This window comes from Oncorhynchus mykiss, chromosome 27 (assembly GCF_013265735.2).
Source record: "Oncorhynchus mykiss isolate Arlee chromosome 27, USDA_OmykA_1.1, whole genome shotgun sequence".
In the NCBI taxonomy this organism is placed as follows: domain Eukaryota; kingdom Metazoa; phylum Chordata; class Actinopteri; order Salmoniformes; family Salmonidae; genus Oncorhynchus; species Oncorhynchus mykiss.
The window spans coordinates 783481-800576 of record NC_048591.1 but is presented as its reverse complement, the minus strand read 5'-3'; the positions used below and the strand labels follow the sequence as shown (position 1 = coordinate 800576).

At 39.7% G+C, this 17096-nt stretch overlaps 1 protein-coding gene across 1 annotated transcript; it reads left to right on the top strand.

Moving 5' to 3' along the window:
• The first annotated feature begins 1330 nt into the window (after positions 1–1330).
• Positions 1331–13420, top strand: LOC110507299 (E3 ubiquitin-protein ligase RNF169). Its single transcript, XM_021587190.2, has 7 exons — positions 1331–1711; positions 2363–2760; positions 3485–3552; positions 3843–3929; positions 4066–4160; positions 4380–4482; positions 10049–13420. Exons 1-7 carry the CDS (start codon positions 1677–1679, stop codon positions 11282–11284), a joined length of 2022 nt encoding a protein of 673 aa, XP_021442865.2. The 5' UTR covers positions 1331–1676; the 3' UTR covers positions 11285–13420.
• The last annotated feature ends 3676 nt before the right edge of the window (positions 13421–17096 follow it).

Below are 17096 nucleotides of genomic sequence, written 5' to 3'. Positions count from 1 at the left end.
TGTTTGGGTCCACATAGCCTGTTCAGTTGTTGGCATGTTGACATATTTTTCCCCATACTGTGCTATAGTCTAAGTTCTCTTTTCATTACAGAACTACAATTAGTACCAGAGAGAGTGATGTTGTATGCTTGTGCGGATCCTCATTAAACCCTTGAACTACTGCTTCCTCGTGTTCTGAATGGACACCCTGTGGTGGTTGCTACCGGACTAAAATTCAGCACCTAAGTTGTTTATCCCTTTTTATTGGTCCTTCGAAATCATAAACAACCCCTATTTTTCGGTAAATTGCATTTAGGTTATGGTTTATTGAGATGCATGAATACACCACACAAAAAGCTTGTTTTCCTGCAATTCTTTGTAGTAATGATTTATGTTCACTACTCGGTCAATTGATTTGATGACTAAATCTATGCAAATAAATTACATGATTTGTTAGTTCATCCCTCTTTTTATTCTGTAATAGGTATATTGTAACCATGTGTTCAAGCTAATCAAATCAAAGTTTGTTTATCCCAATGGGAAAAATTAATGGTGGAAAAACAATTGGAACCATTTCCTTGTTTGACCGCTAGGTTTTCTGTGTACTGTGACTCATACTGTGGTACTCTATAATTTTTTTTAGTAGCCTACTTGTAGCTTGCTCGGTAGGTGGAGTTTGCACAAGGGCAGAATTTCCAAAGCTCGGTCCTGGGAACTCAAAGGGGTGCATGTTTTGTTTTTCTGTCCTAATACTACACAGCTAGTTCAAATTATCGAAGCTTGATGATTAGTTGATTATTTGAATCAGCTGTGTAGCGCTAAACCAACAACCAAAACGTGCACCCTTTGGAGTGAGTTTGGGAAACTCTGCACTTGGGCTCGGCACGTGTAGGCTATTCCAAGGTGCGAACTCCGCTCATCCGGCAAGCTAAATCAAGCACACCCAATTTGTATGCCTTTGCTGCCGTTGATGCATTGAGTGACTGGGCGGGGATTGTTTTCAAACCTAGAGATGGGACAAAGACTGAAGAGGAAGCGAGACAACCCACTCCCTAATTTTTTCTGGTTAAATTACAGTCAATCAGGCACGTGCATAGATAGGGCTCTACCTGTGCAAAGCAAATGCCCCTTTGTCCTTCCAGTGCCCTTTTCGGTAGTGGTATACAACAAATGCTATACATTTTCGTGTCCTTATTGTTCTTAACCCACTGCAAGCAAGTCATCGTTAAATTATCATCTACGCTTGAGAACCAAAACGCACGCACATCTTGATTGTTGACCAATGATTATTCATCATCATTGGCGCGCAAAAACGGGTTTTCGTATCCAGATTAGCGACCAGAAATAACTTGTTTTATTTCCTCCCGTTTTTCCTGGCAAAAACAGAGTAGGCCTACTTCATCATAAATATAAAATACATTTGAGAAATCTACTACTCACTCAGCCAGAACAATAGGCTACCTGACAATTTGATAGATTATTTTTTATATTTCAGATATACATAGTTTGGGTGGCTACTGGCTATATAACTAACGATAAACAGCTGTAAAATTGTAATATTTTGGGATGAAGATGTAACATATTCTGGCGACTTTATTACATTATTTGTGAGAAAGAACAGGGTTTAACGGCTGGCACGTTGAACTTGCACTATGCAGACAGGTTGCCCTCCAATGTGATGGCATGGTGCAGACAACATGTTTTCCATCCAATCCTGCAACATCTGCTACAAGTAGGCAGAATGATTTTCCTTGCTCTTGACATGCTATATCCCTACTCTATATTGTCTGCTAACATTAATGAGTTTCAGCTCCAAATGCAGGTGTAATACGCATTGTATTTCTGCAGCCAATTTTTCAAAATGCATCACTGTTTATGGCTGTAATGACAGGCTATACATTTGGACAGCGATTGTGCTCCTCACAATTTGTTTTACTTTTGGGGGTCGCTGGTCTAAATGTTTGAGTACAGGATAGTGGCAACTCATGTTGGGTTAGATATAGTAATGATAGGCTACAGTATTTCTTACACGCTTCTATTTTGACTGTAATTGTGTTGATCATTGTTAATAAGTGCAGCATTTATTACAGTTCAAATTAGTTTTGCTAAATACTTTACTCATCAGTTTGTGCTGCTTTCTCTTGTAATAATTGCTCAACAAGTCCGTGATCGCGGTAGGGCAAATTTGGGTGCCCTTTTTATATATCGAGCACATTCTCCCCAAAAGGTCTGCGCATGGCTCAATGAACTAATTAGACCAGAACCAGCTGCTATCGCACTGTTGTCTATGGAACCACCCCCTTAAGCAGACCAGAACTGTTCATTGTTTTCAATGGTAAACGGCCTGAGTAACCTCTCTTAATTTATCCACCATCTTTGGTAGGGAGAGACCAATGAAAATGGCGGCGACAGGGTCGGTCAGATCCACCAGTGGATTGGGGCACAAATGCAAAGCCAGGCCCGCCGATATGCTGAAAACTCGGACACATTCACAGCTGCTGACGTTGGAGGAGGCAAGGTGTCCGGTTTGTTCGGAAATTTTATTAGAGCCCGTAACTATGCCATGTAGCCACTCGGTGTGTCTGCACTGTTTCAAGCGGACAGTTGAATTCACCAGTTTGTGCTGTCCCCTCTGCCGGCTGCGAGTATCCAGCTGGGCCCGTAAACAGTCCCGGGAGAAAAGCCTAGTTAACATCGAACTCTGGGAAATGGTTCGACAGAGTTACCCACAGCGATGCAAGATCAGAATGGAGCAGAGAGACTGTGAGACTGGTGGAGAAGGTATGCTTTTTTGATAACAACAATTATTACAATTCAGTTTTAGGCTGTTTGGGGTTGTATTGGGTTAGGGTACATACATTTGTGTATGTCGTAAGGTTTTTGTTCAGTCCTCTTAATTTGTTTCCAAGTATAGGTTATGACCACGAACACAAAGTAGGAAAACATATAGGCTTATCGTTTTTATTCTCGGCAAACATTGTAACTGACAGTGGTACGGTCATTCCATGTTGGCAACACCACTGCAGTGCATACAGTTTCATGTTTGTTTTTTTCTTCACATTTACAATAGTGTGTTACTTTGTTGTTACAGCGATATTATTTGGAATTAGAACGGTTCTGTTACATTGTAACAAATGCTATTCGATCTGGCGCTGTGTGGTCTCTCATTATATGGAATGATGGCCATTCCATATCACCAATAGGCTCTTGTACAAGGCTGAATAACCAGACCAGTCAGTTTTGATATACCCGACTTGTCTAGGCATAGAAAGTTTCACTGTGACTTGCCCAGACTTGTGGCGCTTTTTGTGGGAGGTACTACTCTATTGACACCATCTGTACTGTCTGGGGTGTTTTTAACTGTAATGTAATATATATATATATATATATATTTGTGTGTGTGTGTATACATGTTCCATATAGTGGTTCCCAAACTTTTCTGACCCAGCACTTGTTTTCAGAATCTTTTTGAGTGAGTTTGATAATTTTCATTTTTCTTCCTCAGACATTTTCCGCTCGCCTGCTCAGGTATCCAAATCTGGAGAGATCCGACTGGAGTATGGAAAGCAAAAAGTAAAGGCAACATTGTAATATGGGTTATTACAACAACAGGTTTTGTGTCCCGTAGTGCATATATTTTTTTTTTTACATTGTACAATACCCATAAACCCCTCAAAAGGAAAGACCTATGTGTTTGAGACTTGGATTAGAGAAAAAATATACTGATATCATCATCTTATTCCTATCAGAAATTCCACTGTTGTAGATGGGCACACAACACATTGATTTTAAACAACCACGGGTTATGTGAATGATCCCTTGGGTTCAGTTACTATCAGTAAGAAGTGATTTTTCTTTTTCAGGTCCCAATCAATGAAGAGAAAGAAGAGGGGAGGAGGAAAGTCCACCACAGAGAGGGATGTGGAACTCTCAAGCACTTTCAAGATCCTGTAAGTTTTATCTTGTAACTCTCTTATGACTAGATTGTTGAATAGATTGTGAATGGATTGTTGCTCAGAATGCTATGCCAACACACTGATGAATAAGTGTAAATATGATGCTGAGATATACAACCCTCTCTTCCAGTTCTATGGGTTGCTGTCAGACTCGGAGAATGAAGAACCCATTGGGAAAAGAACCAGAAATGTGTCTGCATTTGTTAGAAGAACAAAGATCTCAGCGTTTGTGTTATTATTTGACATTTTGGGCTGCTTATAACTGTAATAATGTCCTCATATAATAGTAATGAATAATCATGTTGCAATTTTTTAAAACTTAATGCTGCCGTATATAGATTTTTTGCACACATACATTTTCAAAGACATTGAACAATTGATGTTACCTTGAATGTTTTTTTGTGCTTTTAATTCAGTTATTTACTCAGTCCCCTATTCCCTCAGTGGTCTACATACCAATGTGGTGCAGAGAAGCCAGAGCTGTACTGATCCAGAAGAGGGAAGGCGCAAAATGAGGGTGTCTACTCATCTTCCTGGACTGGACAAGGTATGATGCTGTGCTTTTAATTATGATTCCCATGTAAAGTAGCCTTTTGAGTGACTAAGATACTGTAGACCCCTTAATATAATTGGGGGATAGAAATGCTCAAAATTGTAGAGTTATTTTTCTCTCATGGCCAACAACCAGGAAGTTTGAAAAGAGGCTGAGTGGGCGGGGAGCTTATATTCACATTGACTGATAGCTCTTTGAAACACCGAGGTCAAGAAACTTGGATGCAGTAAATCTTCTCAAACAAATTTGGTGTTACACAAAGGAACTCAAACAACATTGAAATTGGCATGCCGCTCTTGAATCGGTTCACAGCCTCACTAACGGATGTGTTTACATGACAGCGGCATCATAGTTTTGAACGACCCCCTCCCCGTTCTGTTTCGTGCTTGCTAAAGACCTAGCTAGCCAGTAACTAGCTAACACCAGACACAGATGAAAGGGGAGACATACAGTGCATTTGGAAAGTATTCAGACCCCTTGACATTTTTCCACATTTTGTTACATTACAGCCTTATTCTATCTGCACACTATACCCCATAACGACAAAGCAAAAGCAGGGTTTTAGATTTTTTTACACATTTATTAAAAATACAAAAACATAAATACCTTATTTCCTTAAGTATTCAGACCCTTTGCTATGAGCCTCGAAATTGAGCTCAGGTGCCTCCTGTTTCCATTGATCATCCTTCAGATGTTTCTACAACTTGATTGGAGTCCACCTGTGGAAAATGCAATTGATTGGACATGATTTGGAAAGGCACACACGTCTATTATAAGTTGACAGTGCATGTCAGAGCAAAAACCAAGCCATGAGGCCAAAGGAATTGTCCGGTAGAGCTCCGAGACAGAATTGTGTCGAGGCACATATCTGGGGAAGGGTACCAAAACATTTCTGCAGCATTGAAGGTCCCCAAGAACACAGTGGCCTCCATCATTCTTAAATGGAAGAAATTTGGAACCACCAAGACCATTCCTAGAGCTGGCCGTCCGGCCAAACTGAGCAATTGGGGGAGAAGGGCCTTGGTCAGTGAGGTGACCAAGAACCCGATGGTCACTCTGACCGAGCGCCAGAGTTCCTCTGTGGAGATGGTTTGTCCTTTTGGATGGTTCTCCAATCTCTTTCCTTTAAAATGAGTCAATAAGTATTCAACCCCTTTGTTATGGCAAGCCTAAATAAGTTCAGGAGTATACATTTGCTTAACAAGTCACATAAGTTGCAATGGACTCTGTCCAGTTTTGAATGGCTACCTCTTCTCTGTACCCCCACAGTCGAGCAATGACTGGTCCCGTAGTCGAGCAGTGAATTTCAAACACAGATTCAATCACAAAGACAAGGGAGGTTTTCCAATGCCTTGCAACGAAGGGCTTCTATTGGTAGATGGGTATAAAAAATAAAAGCAGACATTGAATATCCCTTTGAGCATGGTGAAGTTATTATTTACAATTTGGATGGTGTATTTATACACTCAGTCACTACAAATATACAGGCGTCCTTCCTAACTCAGTTGCAGGAGAGGAAGGAAACCTCCCTGGGATTTCATCATGAGGCCAATGGTGACTTTAAAACAATTAGAGTTTAATGGCTGTGATAGGAGAAAACTGAGGATGGATGACAGAGTGAAAAGAAGGAAGCCTGTGCAGAATAAAAATATTCCAAAACATACCTCCTGTTTGCAATAATGCGCTAAAGTTTTTAAAAAAATGACAAAGAAATTTACTTTTTGTCCTGAATACAAAGTGTTATGTTTGGGGCAAATCCAAAACAACACATCACTTAGTGCCACTCTTCATATTTTTAAACATGGTGGTAGCTGCATCATGTTATCGGTATGCTTGTCATCGGCAAAGAATAGGTCGTTTTTTTGTAGGATAAAGGGAAACAGAATAGAGCTAAGCACAGACAAAATCCTAGAGGAAAACCTTGTTCAGTCTGCTTTCCAGCAGACACTGGAAGACAAATTCACCTTTCATCAGGACAATAACCTAAAATACAAGGCCGAATATACACTGGAGTTCCGAGACGACATTGAATGTTCCCTATGAGATTAGTTACATTTTTGACTTAAATCGTCTTGAAAATCTGTGGCAAGACTTGAAAATGGCTGTCTAGCAATGATCAACAACCAACTTGACAGATTTTGAAGAATTGAAAAATAATAATGTGCAAATATTGTACAATCCAGGTGTGCAAAGCTCTTAGAGACTTACCCAGAAAGACTCACAACTATAATAGCTGCTGACGGTGATTCTAACATGCATCGACTCAGGGGTATGAATACTTAATACTGTAAATGAATTACTTTTGTATATACAGTTGGAGTCGGAAGTTTGCATACACTTAGGTTGGAGTCATTAAAACTTGTTTTTCAACCACTCCACAAATTTCTTGTTAACAAAATATAGTTTTGGCAAGTCGATTAGGACATCTACTTCGTGCATGACACAAGTAATTTTTCCAACAATTGTTTACAGACAGATTATTTCACTGTATCACAATTCCAGTGGGACAGATGTTTACATAAACTAAGTTGACTGTGCCTTTAAACAGCTTGGAAAATTCCAGAAAATGATGTCATGGCTTTAGAAGCTTCTGATAGGCTAATTGACATCATTTGAGTCAATTGGAGGTTTACCTGTGGATGTATTTCAAGGCCTACCTTCAAACTCAGTGCCTTTTTGCTTGACATCATAGGAAAATCAAAAGAAATCAGCCAAGACCTCAGAACTAATTGTAGACCTCCGCAAGTCTGGTTCATCCTTGGGAGCAATTTCCAAATGCCTGAGGGTACCACGCGTACTGTTTGTACAGATGAACAAGTGTAAACACCATGGGACCACACAGCCGCCATACCGCTCAGGAAGGAGACGTGTTCTGTCTCCCAGAGATGAACGTACTTTGTAGCGAAAATTGCAAATCAATCCCAGAACAACAGCAAAGGACCCTGTGAAGATGCTGGAGGAAACAGGTACAAAAGTATCTATATCCACAGTAAAACGAGTCCTATATCGACATAACCTGAAAGGGCGCTCAGCACGGAAGAAGCCACTGCTCCAAAACCGCCATAAAAAAGCCAGACTACGGTTTGCAACTGCACATGGGGACAAAGATTTTACTTTTAGGAGAAATGTCCTCTGGTCTGATGAAACAAAAATAGAACTGTTTGGCCATAATGACCATTGTTATGTTTGGAGGAGAAAGGGGGAGGCTTGCAAGCTGAAGAACACCATCCCAACCGTGAAGCACGGGGGTGGCAGCATCGTGTTGTGGAGGTCTTTTGCTGCAGGAGGGACTGCACTTCACAAAATAGATGGCATCATGAGACAGGAAAATTATGTGGATATATTGAAGCAACATCAAGACATCAGTCAAGAAGTTAAAGCTTGGTCGCAAATGGGTCTTCCAAATGAACAATGACCCCAAGCATACTTCCAAAGTTGTGGCAAAATGGCTTAAGGACAACAAAGTCAACGTACTGGAGTGGCCATCACAAAACCCTGACCTCAATCCTATAGAAAATGTGTGGGCAGAACTGAAAAGGTGTGTGCGAGCAAGGAGGCCTACAAACCTGACCCAGTTACACCAGCTCTGTCAGGAGGAATGGGCCAAAATTCACCCATCTTATTGTGGGAAGCTTATTGTGGAAGACTATGAAACATTTGACCCAAGTTAAACAATTTAAAGGCAATGCTACCAAATACTAATTGAGTGTATGTAAACTTCTGACCCACTGGGAATGTGATGAAAGAAATACAAGCTGAAATAAATCAATTTCTCAACTATTATTCTGACATTTCACATTCTTAAAATAAAGTGGTGATCCTAACCGACCTAAGACAGGGAAGTTTTACTAGGATTAAATGTGAGGAATTGTGAAAAACTAAGTTTAAATGTATTTGGCTAAGGTGTATGTAAACTTCCGACTTCTGGTGTATGTGGACACCCCTTCAAATGAGTGGATTCAGCTATTTCAGCCACACCCATTGCTGACAGGTGTTTTAAATCAAGCACACAGCCATGCGATCTCCATAGACAAACATTGGCAGCAGAATGGCCTTACTGAAGAGCTCAGTGACTTTCAACATGGCATAGGATGCCATCTTTCCAACAAGTCAATTTGTCAAATTTCTGCCCTGCTAGTGCTGCCCCAGCCAACCGTTAGTGTGGTTATTTTGAAGTGTAAATGTCTAGGAGCAACAACAGTGAAGTGGTAGGCCACACAAGCTGACAGAACGGGACCGCCGAGTACTGAAGCTCATAGTGGGTAGAAATCGTCTTTTCTCGGTTGCAACACTCACTACTGAGTACCAAACTGCCTCTGGACGCAACGTCAGCACAAGAACTGTTCATTGGGAGCTTCATGAAACAGGTTTCCATGGCCTAGCAGCCGCACACAAACCTAAGATAACCATGTGGTGTAAAACTTGCCGCCATTGAACACTGGATCAGTGGAAACGCATTCTCTGGAGTGATGAATCACTCACAGACAATATTTTGACAGTTTTGGAAACTTTAAAGTGTTTTCTATCATAATCTGACAATTATATGCATATTCTAGATTCTGGGCATGAGAAATAGGCAGTTTCATTTGGGCATGTTTTTCATCCAATTATCAAAATACTGCCCCCTACACTCAAGAGGGTAATGGGCTTTTCAGATCAAAGTTATGCATGTAAACATTTGTTGATATTCTATGCTAGTTAGCGAGTTATTAGCCCAGTTATAGATAAGGATAGGTCAGCAATGGGGAGTTACTGCTTCCTACAAGAGCATAAAACCTGTTGGCTACATTTCAAGCTGTCTTTGAAAAACGAGTCAGGTAAAAAGCTTATGTCTTAATTAAATGGGCAGTGTTGTGTTTGAGACCGGCTTGAATATGCAAATAAGCCAATAGGATAATAAGTCTACATTGTCTAATTTTCTGTATTATGTTGTAAAGTGGTTTCTTGCATCATGCAATTTACAGTCACCTATTTGGCCCATGGTGTTAGACTAAGTAAAAAGTCATTAATGTCAAGACTATCATAATGTAAAAACGTTTTTTAAAGTCTCATGCAATGTAGGCCTGCATTGAACACCACATACTGTGTAGGCTATATCATAGAAATCAAAGCTATTTCCATGTGAAAATGTTATAGAATTTTGCTCCATTGGTTTTGTTGGTAGGTCTACATTATGCTCAAATAGCCTTTTGGCTACTGTCTAAAACTGTAAGGTTGTACAGCCTTAGTGTTCACTGTAAACGCAAGCCGGAAGATGCACAAAATTCTCACAATGTTCAAGTTTACGCTCACAAGACCTAGAATTTAAGGGAACATTAGTGATGGCACCATATCCCTTTAATAATCCCCCCTCTTGAATCTAAGTGTTTGAGATGGGGGAGGGGACAAGTAACTTTAAGATCAAACTTGATCAATGTAGAAGCAACAGTCATTTTTCATGCTTTGGTTGTAATACTTTCATCTGGTTTCATTCAAATTTCAAGAAAAATATGATTCTGACTGTTCATGACCTTTAAAACATTGATCTTCCTTTTTTTGTTGATTTGTTGTCTCTGTACAGGCAAGTATTGCTCACAGCTACAATGCAGGAATCCTTCTGTCCTCTGAGAACAGCCGATCTCTTTCGGCACCCATCATTGTCCAAGACAAGAGGCATATCTGGCGAGGCGTCATCATGGCGTCATCAACACCTTTTATGGTCCCCCAGTCGAAACAGGAGAGGTCCATTAGCCCTGAGAGCAATGACAGTATTTCTGAGGAGCTGAATCACTTCAAGCCAATAGTGTGTTCACCGTGCACCCCACCAAAGCAACTACCTGACGGGCGAGTGATGGAACCCACAATTGTGAAGTCCACCCCCCGGAACTTATTCCGCAGCCTGGAAAGGCCCACCAGCTATGAAGCGAGCCCTACTATCCTACAGAAATGGAAGCAGATAGAGGTGGACCGTCAGTCTGTCAAAGTGACCTCGAAGGGTACCTTGACCAACCCCATGAACGAGGACCTTGTCTTCAAACCAAGCCCCATAGAGGAGAAGGACGGCATGCCCTGTAGCTGCGCTCCAGCAGCAAGTAAGGGAAAAGAACACTTGGTTGTGTGTGCCAAGACTGATTCCTCTGGGCAAGAGAATGAAAGAACTTGTATACATAATAAACGAAGACTGATATTTGATCAGGCCATTGGAGAGACAGCGATCCATCAAAAACAATTCACAAAGTTTCAAACTCCATTTGTAGCCTTAACCAGTGAGGAGACTGTAAAAGAATGTGGGGTTTCTTTTGAGTCTGTGGTGGTACCTGAATTACATTGTGGACCAACTTCAATTCATCAAAATCCAACCGTAGTACCACATGATATAATTGCCAGTGTTAGGAGTTGCAAACTTAAATCAAAAGACTCACAGGATCAGAGAAAAGAGTTTGACAATAGAAACTGTGCCCAGAACCAACCTACCTCAAGGAGGGGCAAGAAGAGGAGCCAGAAGACCAAACACCTGGAAGAGACAGAGTCTGGACTCAAGAGGCCAAGATCCCAGAGCCAAGATGGTTTCAATATAGAGTGTGCGCAGGCTGAACTGTACATTCAACAGGTTCAGCAAGAGAGAGAGGACAGAGAGCTAGCGTTGAATCTTCAAAGACAGTTTGACAGCGAACAGCAACAAGAAGACAAGCAAAAGACCAGTCCCGACAAGTACTTTCTCCGGTCCTGCATGTCCAGTGAAAACAGAATCAAATGCAATCCACGCAGATCAGGAAGAATTTCCAAAAAGAATGAGCACTTTAATTGCTATTATTAAAGGGTTATTCTTGTTTTATTTATTTATATTTCAATCAGACAACTTCTTGCATACAATAACTATACTGCTTTTGTTGCCCAGGTTCCAAATGCATTGCTTTTAAACAGAAACTAAACCCTAGCTAGCCTATGTCATAAATTGTTCATCTTCATTTGGTTGTATTCCTATTAGATGTAGTTTCTACGAACATGGTTTTGCTGAAACGTTAGGTACTATCGTTATTTATTTTCTTCTCGTTTGCAGTTACTCATAGAATTGTAAAATAGACACTAAATCATCATGCAGTTAATGCACTGTGAGAAAAAGTAAAAATGATTCACAGTATGAGGTTGTGTTGAGATTCTATGCAGACACTTCAAAATCTGTGTTCAGGCTCATGTATGATTCTGATTCTAGCTCAGCCAAGGATCTGGACACAAGATATAGCACTATTACTTTGTCAGACCCTCCATTCAGATTCCCATTAACCCGGTGGAGTAACACGTGGGTCGTATTCTGTTTCCCATGGGGCAAATCACCAGTAATTCCTATCATCAAATTGAACTGAAGACCTCAGAAGCTGATCCAGTGTTAGTGTTGTGCACATTTGAATAGTTAAAGGTGATCCCAGAGCTGCACTGCCATCCTATTGATTATTTCATGATCCACAAGTCATATTGATTGTGTTCTGTCAATGTTAGACAGGTTTTGTCAGAGTAAATGGTTATAATTAAACCCCATCAATAAGATTTAACGATCTGAAAATCTGCACAGAACACCTACAATGCAGGCAGCCTGAAACGTGTGGGTGTTGAGGTCTTCAGCCACTCACACTCTAAAATCTTCAGTTAAAACGCAGCTTCTGGTCACGTCATATTGTTGAGTTAAAGGATCAGTGTTGCCAGGTTAAATATATGCAATATGTGTAAACTCTTTGCTGTAAACTATTACAGTAATATTGGAAAGGGGCACAATATTAACATGCTTTTTGGATGGTGATTTTCTCGTCAAATTCAATTCCAGTATGTATTTTCTGTCAATCTTATGCCCACACTTCTACCTCTACACTCACTGTTGCGTTGTTGCTTTTCTCAATGATTTATGCCCTCTTTTTCACAACCACAAACCAAAATGTCTCTATGCATGTGTATGGCACTGCTTTATAAAGTTTTAGCACTGCCTAAGCTTTATAGTTTTGATGTATATTAATCGTGGGTTGACTGCTATAGTATGGTATTAATTAGGATAATTGTTTTCTGCAATATGTCTATTGGAGATTCCACATTAATATATTTAATCAGCATTGTTATCTTTCTCATCTTTGAGTTGTAGTTACTATATTGTTTGAGACACTTATTCAAAGGGCTATTATATTTTATTTGATAAATGTCTTTCATATTCTATTTGATTTCTTGTTTTCCTAAAAATGTATATTTTTCCAATGGAATATGCCAAAAATATGAGCTTTAATGTCCATTACTACTTAACATTTTTAAAGAATAAGATATTTCAATTTTATTTTGCACATAATTATGTACACAAATACTTGTATACTTACCTTTGTAGATACAGTATAAATACTCAGATGCATATTTTAGTATTGGAGGGGAGAAATGGGTTAATGCCAAATGGCTGATTTCTGTCGACTGTGTCATACATCTGAATTTTTTTGTTTACTTTCCTGATTTTAAAGATTAGGTTATTGATTCTTTATAGTAATCAGAATGTACCACTTGTATAGCCTACATGATTCATTGACAGAACTGTACTTTGAAGGAAACAACTTGTTCTGATCATGTCCATCCAAATTCTGAAGGAACTGTGAAACACAATAACACATTCAAATGCAAATTAGAGGTGAATTACTTTATTTTTCATTCAAGTGCTTGTCTTGTTTTATCTTTCACTTTAAGTATGTAAAGAAGTTGGCATTTATGTTATTCTGTATCTTGTTTTTTTCCGGTATCTGGTATTGAAACGTTTGAATGCTGAATGGCTTTCCAAGACATTGATTTGACCACTCAACACAATGACAGCAAAGACTTGTAATCTCCCTCACATAATATTAAAATCATTGGTTTGCAGTTATATTTCAACTCATTGGAGGTCATACATGAAACAAAAAAAATGCTTTAAATAAACATCAGTTACTATCGCTTCAAATAATTCATTTGAACTAGAGTTTTTAGCAAAATTCCACAAATCTTAGTCTTTAAGCTTAAATTTTTCTTCCTCAAGCTAATTTCCTTGTGTAGCTACAGTTGAAGTTGGGAAGTTTACATACACCTTAGCCAAATACCGTTAAACTCAGTTTTTCACAATTCCTGACATTTAATCCTAGTAAAAATTCCCTGTCTTAGGTCAGTTAGGATTGCCACTTTATTTTAAGAATGTGAAATGTCAGAATAAAAGTAGAGAGAATTATTTATTTCAGCTTTTATTTCTCTCATCACATTCCCAGTGGGTCATAAGTTTACATACAGTACACACAATTAGTATTTGGTAGCATTGCCTTTAAATTGTTTAACTTGGGTCAAACGTGTCGTGTAGCCTTCCACAATCTTCCCACAATAAGTTGATTGAATTTTGGCCCATTCCTCCTGACAGAGCTGGTGTAACTGGGTCAGGTTTGTAGGCCTCCTTGCTTGCACACACTTTTTCAGTTCTGCCCACAAATTTTCTATAGAATTTAGGTTTTAGTTGGGACACTCCAGTACCTTGACTTTGTTGTCCTTAAGCCATTTTGCCACAACTTTGGAAGTATGCTTGGGGTCATTGTCCATTTGGAAGACCCATTTGCGACCAAGCTTTAACTTCCTGACTGATGTCTTGATGTTGCTTCAATATATCCACATAATGTTCCTGTCTCATAATGCCATCTATTTTGAAAAGTGTACCAGTCCCTCCTGCAGCAAAGCACCCCCACAACATGATGCTGCCACCCCCGTGCTTCACGGTTGAGATGGTGTTCTTCAGCTTGTAAGCCTCCCCTTTTTTCCTCTGAACATAACAATGGTCATTATTTCCAAACAGTTCTATTTTTGTTTCATCAGACCAGATGACATTTCTTCTAAAAGTAAAATCTTTGTCCCCATGTGCAGTTGCAAACCGTTGTCTGCCTTTTTTATGGCGGTTTTGGAGCAGTGTATTCTTCCGTGCTGAGCGCCCTTTCAGGTTATGTCGATATAGGACTCGTTTTACTGTGGATATAGATACTTTTGTACCTGTTTCCTCCAGCATCTTCACAAGGTCCTTTGCTGTTGTTCTTGGATTGATTTGCACTTTTCGCACCAAAGTACATTTATCTCTAGGAGACAGAACGTGTCTCCTTCCAGAGCAGTATGGCGGCTGCGTGGTCCCATGGTGTTTATACTTGTGTACTATTGTTTGTACAGATGAACGTGGTACCTTCAGGCTTTTGGAAATTGCTCCCAAGGATGAACCTGACTTGTGGAGGTCTACAATTATTTTTCTGGGGTCTTGGCTGATTTCTTTTGATTTTACCACGATGTCAAGCAAAGAGGCATTGAGTTTGAAGGTAGGCCTTGAAATACATCCACAGGTACACCTTCAATTGACTCAAATGATGTCAATTAGCCTACCAGAAGCTTCTATAGTTTGTTAACAAGAAATTTGTGGAGTGGTTGAAAAATTAGTTTTAATGACTCCAACCTAAGTGTATGTAAACTTCCGACTGCAACTGTACTTAAGTATCAAAGGTAAATGTAATTGCTAAAATATAGTTAACTAATAAAAGTAAAAATAATAAAGAATTCCTTATTACATAATTTACAAATGAAGCATTTGTGTTTCGTGAATCCGCCAGATCAGTGGCAGCACGGATGACCAGGGATATTATCTTGATAAGTGCGTGAATTTGACCATTTTCCTGTCCGGCTAAGCATGAAAAATGCAACAAGTACTTTTGGGTCTTAGGGAGAATGTATGGAGTAAAAAGTACATTGTTTTCTTCCGGAATATAGTGAAGTAAAAGTATTCCAAAATATAAATTGTAAAGTACAGATATCCCCAAAAACAACTTAAGTAGTACTTTAAAGTATTTTGTACCTCAGTACTTTACACCACTGCATCCATAACCCAACGTTCACTTTAGTTTTCGCAACTCGTCGACAAATGACTTTATGGGAGAGGCTGTACCAAAGAGGTTGTTCGGACAACAGAGTGGGATAACTCACCATTTAACTTAGTCCAGATGAGTCCCTGGGACGTCTTTCTATCCACCAAAGGATGCAACAGAATATAAATACCCAAATGGTAACACAATTCAACAAGCTGAAAACTAGAAATTTAACATTAGGTTTTAATTGGGGACAACAGCACCAAGAGTAAAAGGCCTCTGTATAGAACATCCATCTCACTGATGATTCATAAGTATGTACAAGGTTCACAGTATGTTCACTTATCTGGGTTTAGAGAGCGTGCCGTGTCCAGAACCACAGGCCCCACTGATGATGTGGACATAATATTGAGTCTGTACTACCTCATGAAAATCATGGGGGCTACCCAACTTGCAGCAGCACAGATAGAGTCCAGGAAGGTCCCTCTGAACAGGGACCATGAAGTGGCCATACCCCTGGTGGAGTGTGCTACCACACCGTCTGGAGAAGGTCTTCATGCTGCAGCATATGATTTTGATACCGCATTGGTAATCCAATGTGCTAGTCTCTAGTTATGCTAGTTATGATTAAAAGGGCTGGTTAGCATGTGATGATGAAAGCAATTTAGGTAAGATTGCTTTATTTAGCTGAAGCACTGCCTTAGATCCATCTTCTGCTAAAGTGAGACGTGCTTTCTAACCATCCTTCACATGTAATTCTCCAACACGCTTGGCTGAAACAATAGCCAATAGATAGGCAGTCTTTACTGAGAGCTCACATAGCTCAAGTAAAAATTGCCTCAAATGGTGGACTCATAGTTGATCGTAAGAAAACATCTAACTCCCATGAGGGTATTGAAGGAGCCTTGGGGGACCGTAGCCTACAGGCACCTTTCATTAATTGCTAGACAAGAGGGTCTGCCCCTGGTGATGCACCTGCAATCTGGTCATGACCCATAGAGATGTCTTCCATATACATTTTCAATGTACTGTAGATGCGGACTTCCCTGCAGCCATACATTTCTGGAGGAATGTCAAAATGTCAGAAATTGGGCAGGAAAATGAAGAAATCTGCATGGTCAACACACCACTTCCTGAACATTTTACTTGTAGGAATACAAGGTTTGCTTAGCGCAGGGCTTTCCAACCCTGTTCCTGGAGAACTACCGTCCTGTAGTTTTTCACTCCAACCCTAATCTAGCGCACCTGATTCCATTAAAATGAAATGTTATTTGTTACATTCCCCGAATAACCAACAATGCAGTTCAAGAAACGTTTAGTAAAATATTTACTAAATAAACATAGTAAAAAATTAATAAATAATAAAATCAATCAAAAAGTAACACAAATGTACATAACAATAACAAGGCTATATACAGGAGGTACCGGTACCGAGGCAATGTGCGGGGGTACAGGTTAGTCAAGGTAATTTGTAAAGTGACTATGCATATATAATAAACAGTGGGGGGGGTGTCTGGGTGGCCATTTGAATAGTTTAGTTGTAGAGCAGTCTTATGGTTTTGGGGTAGAAGCTGTTAAGGAGACTTTTGGTCCTAGACTTGGCGCTCCACCGCTGTGCGGTAGCAGAGAGAACAGTCTATGACGTGGGTGACTGGAGTCCAGAAAATCACATTGTAGGATTTTTAATGAATTTATTTGCAAATTATGGTGGAAAATAAGTATTTGGTCAATAACAAAAGTTTATCTCAATACTTT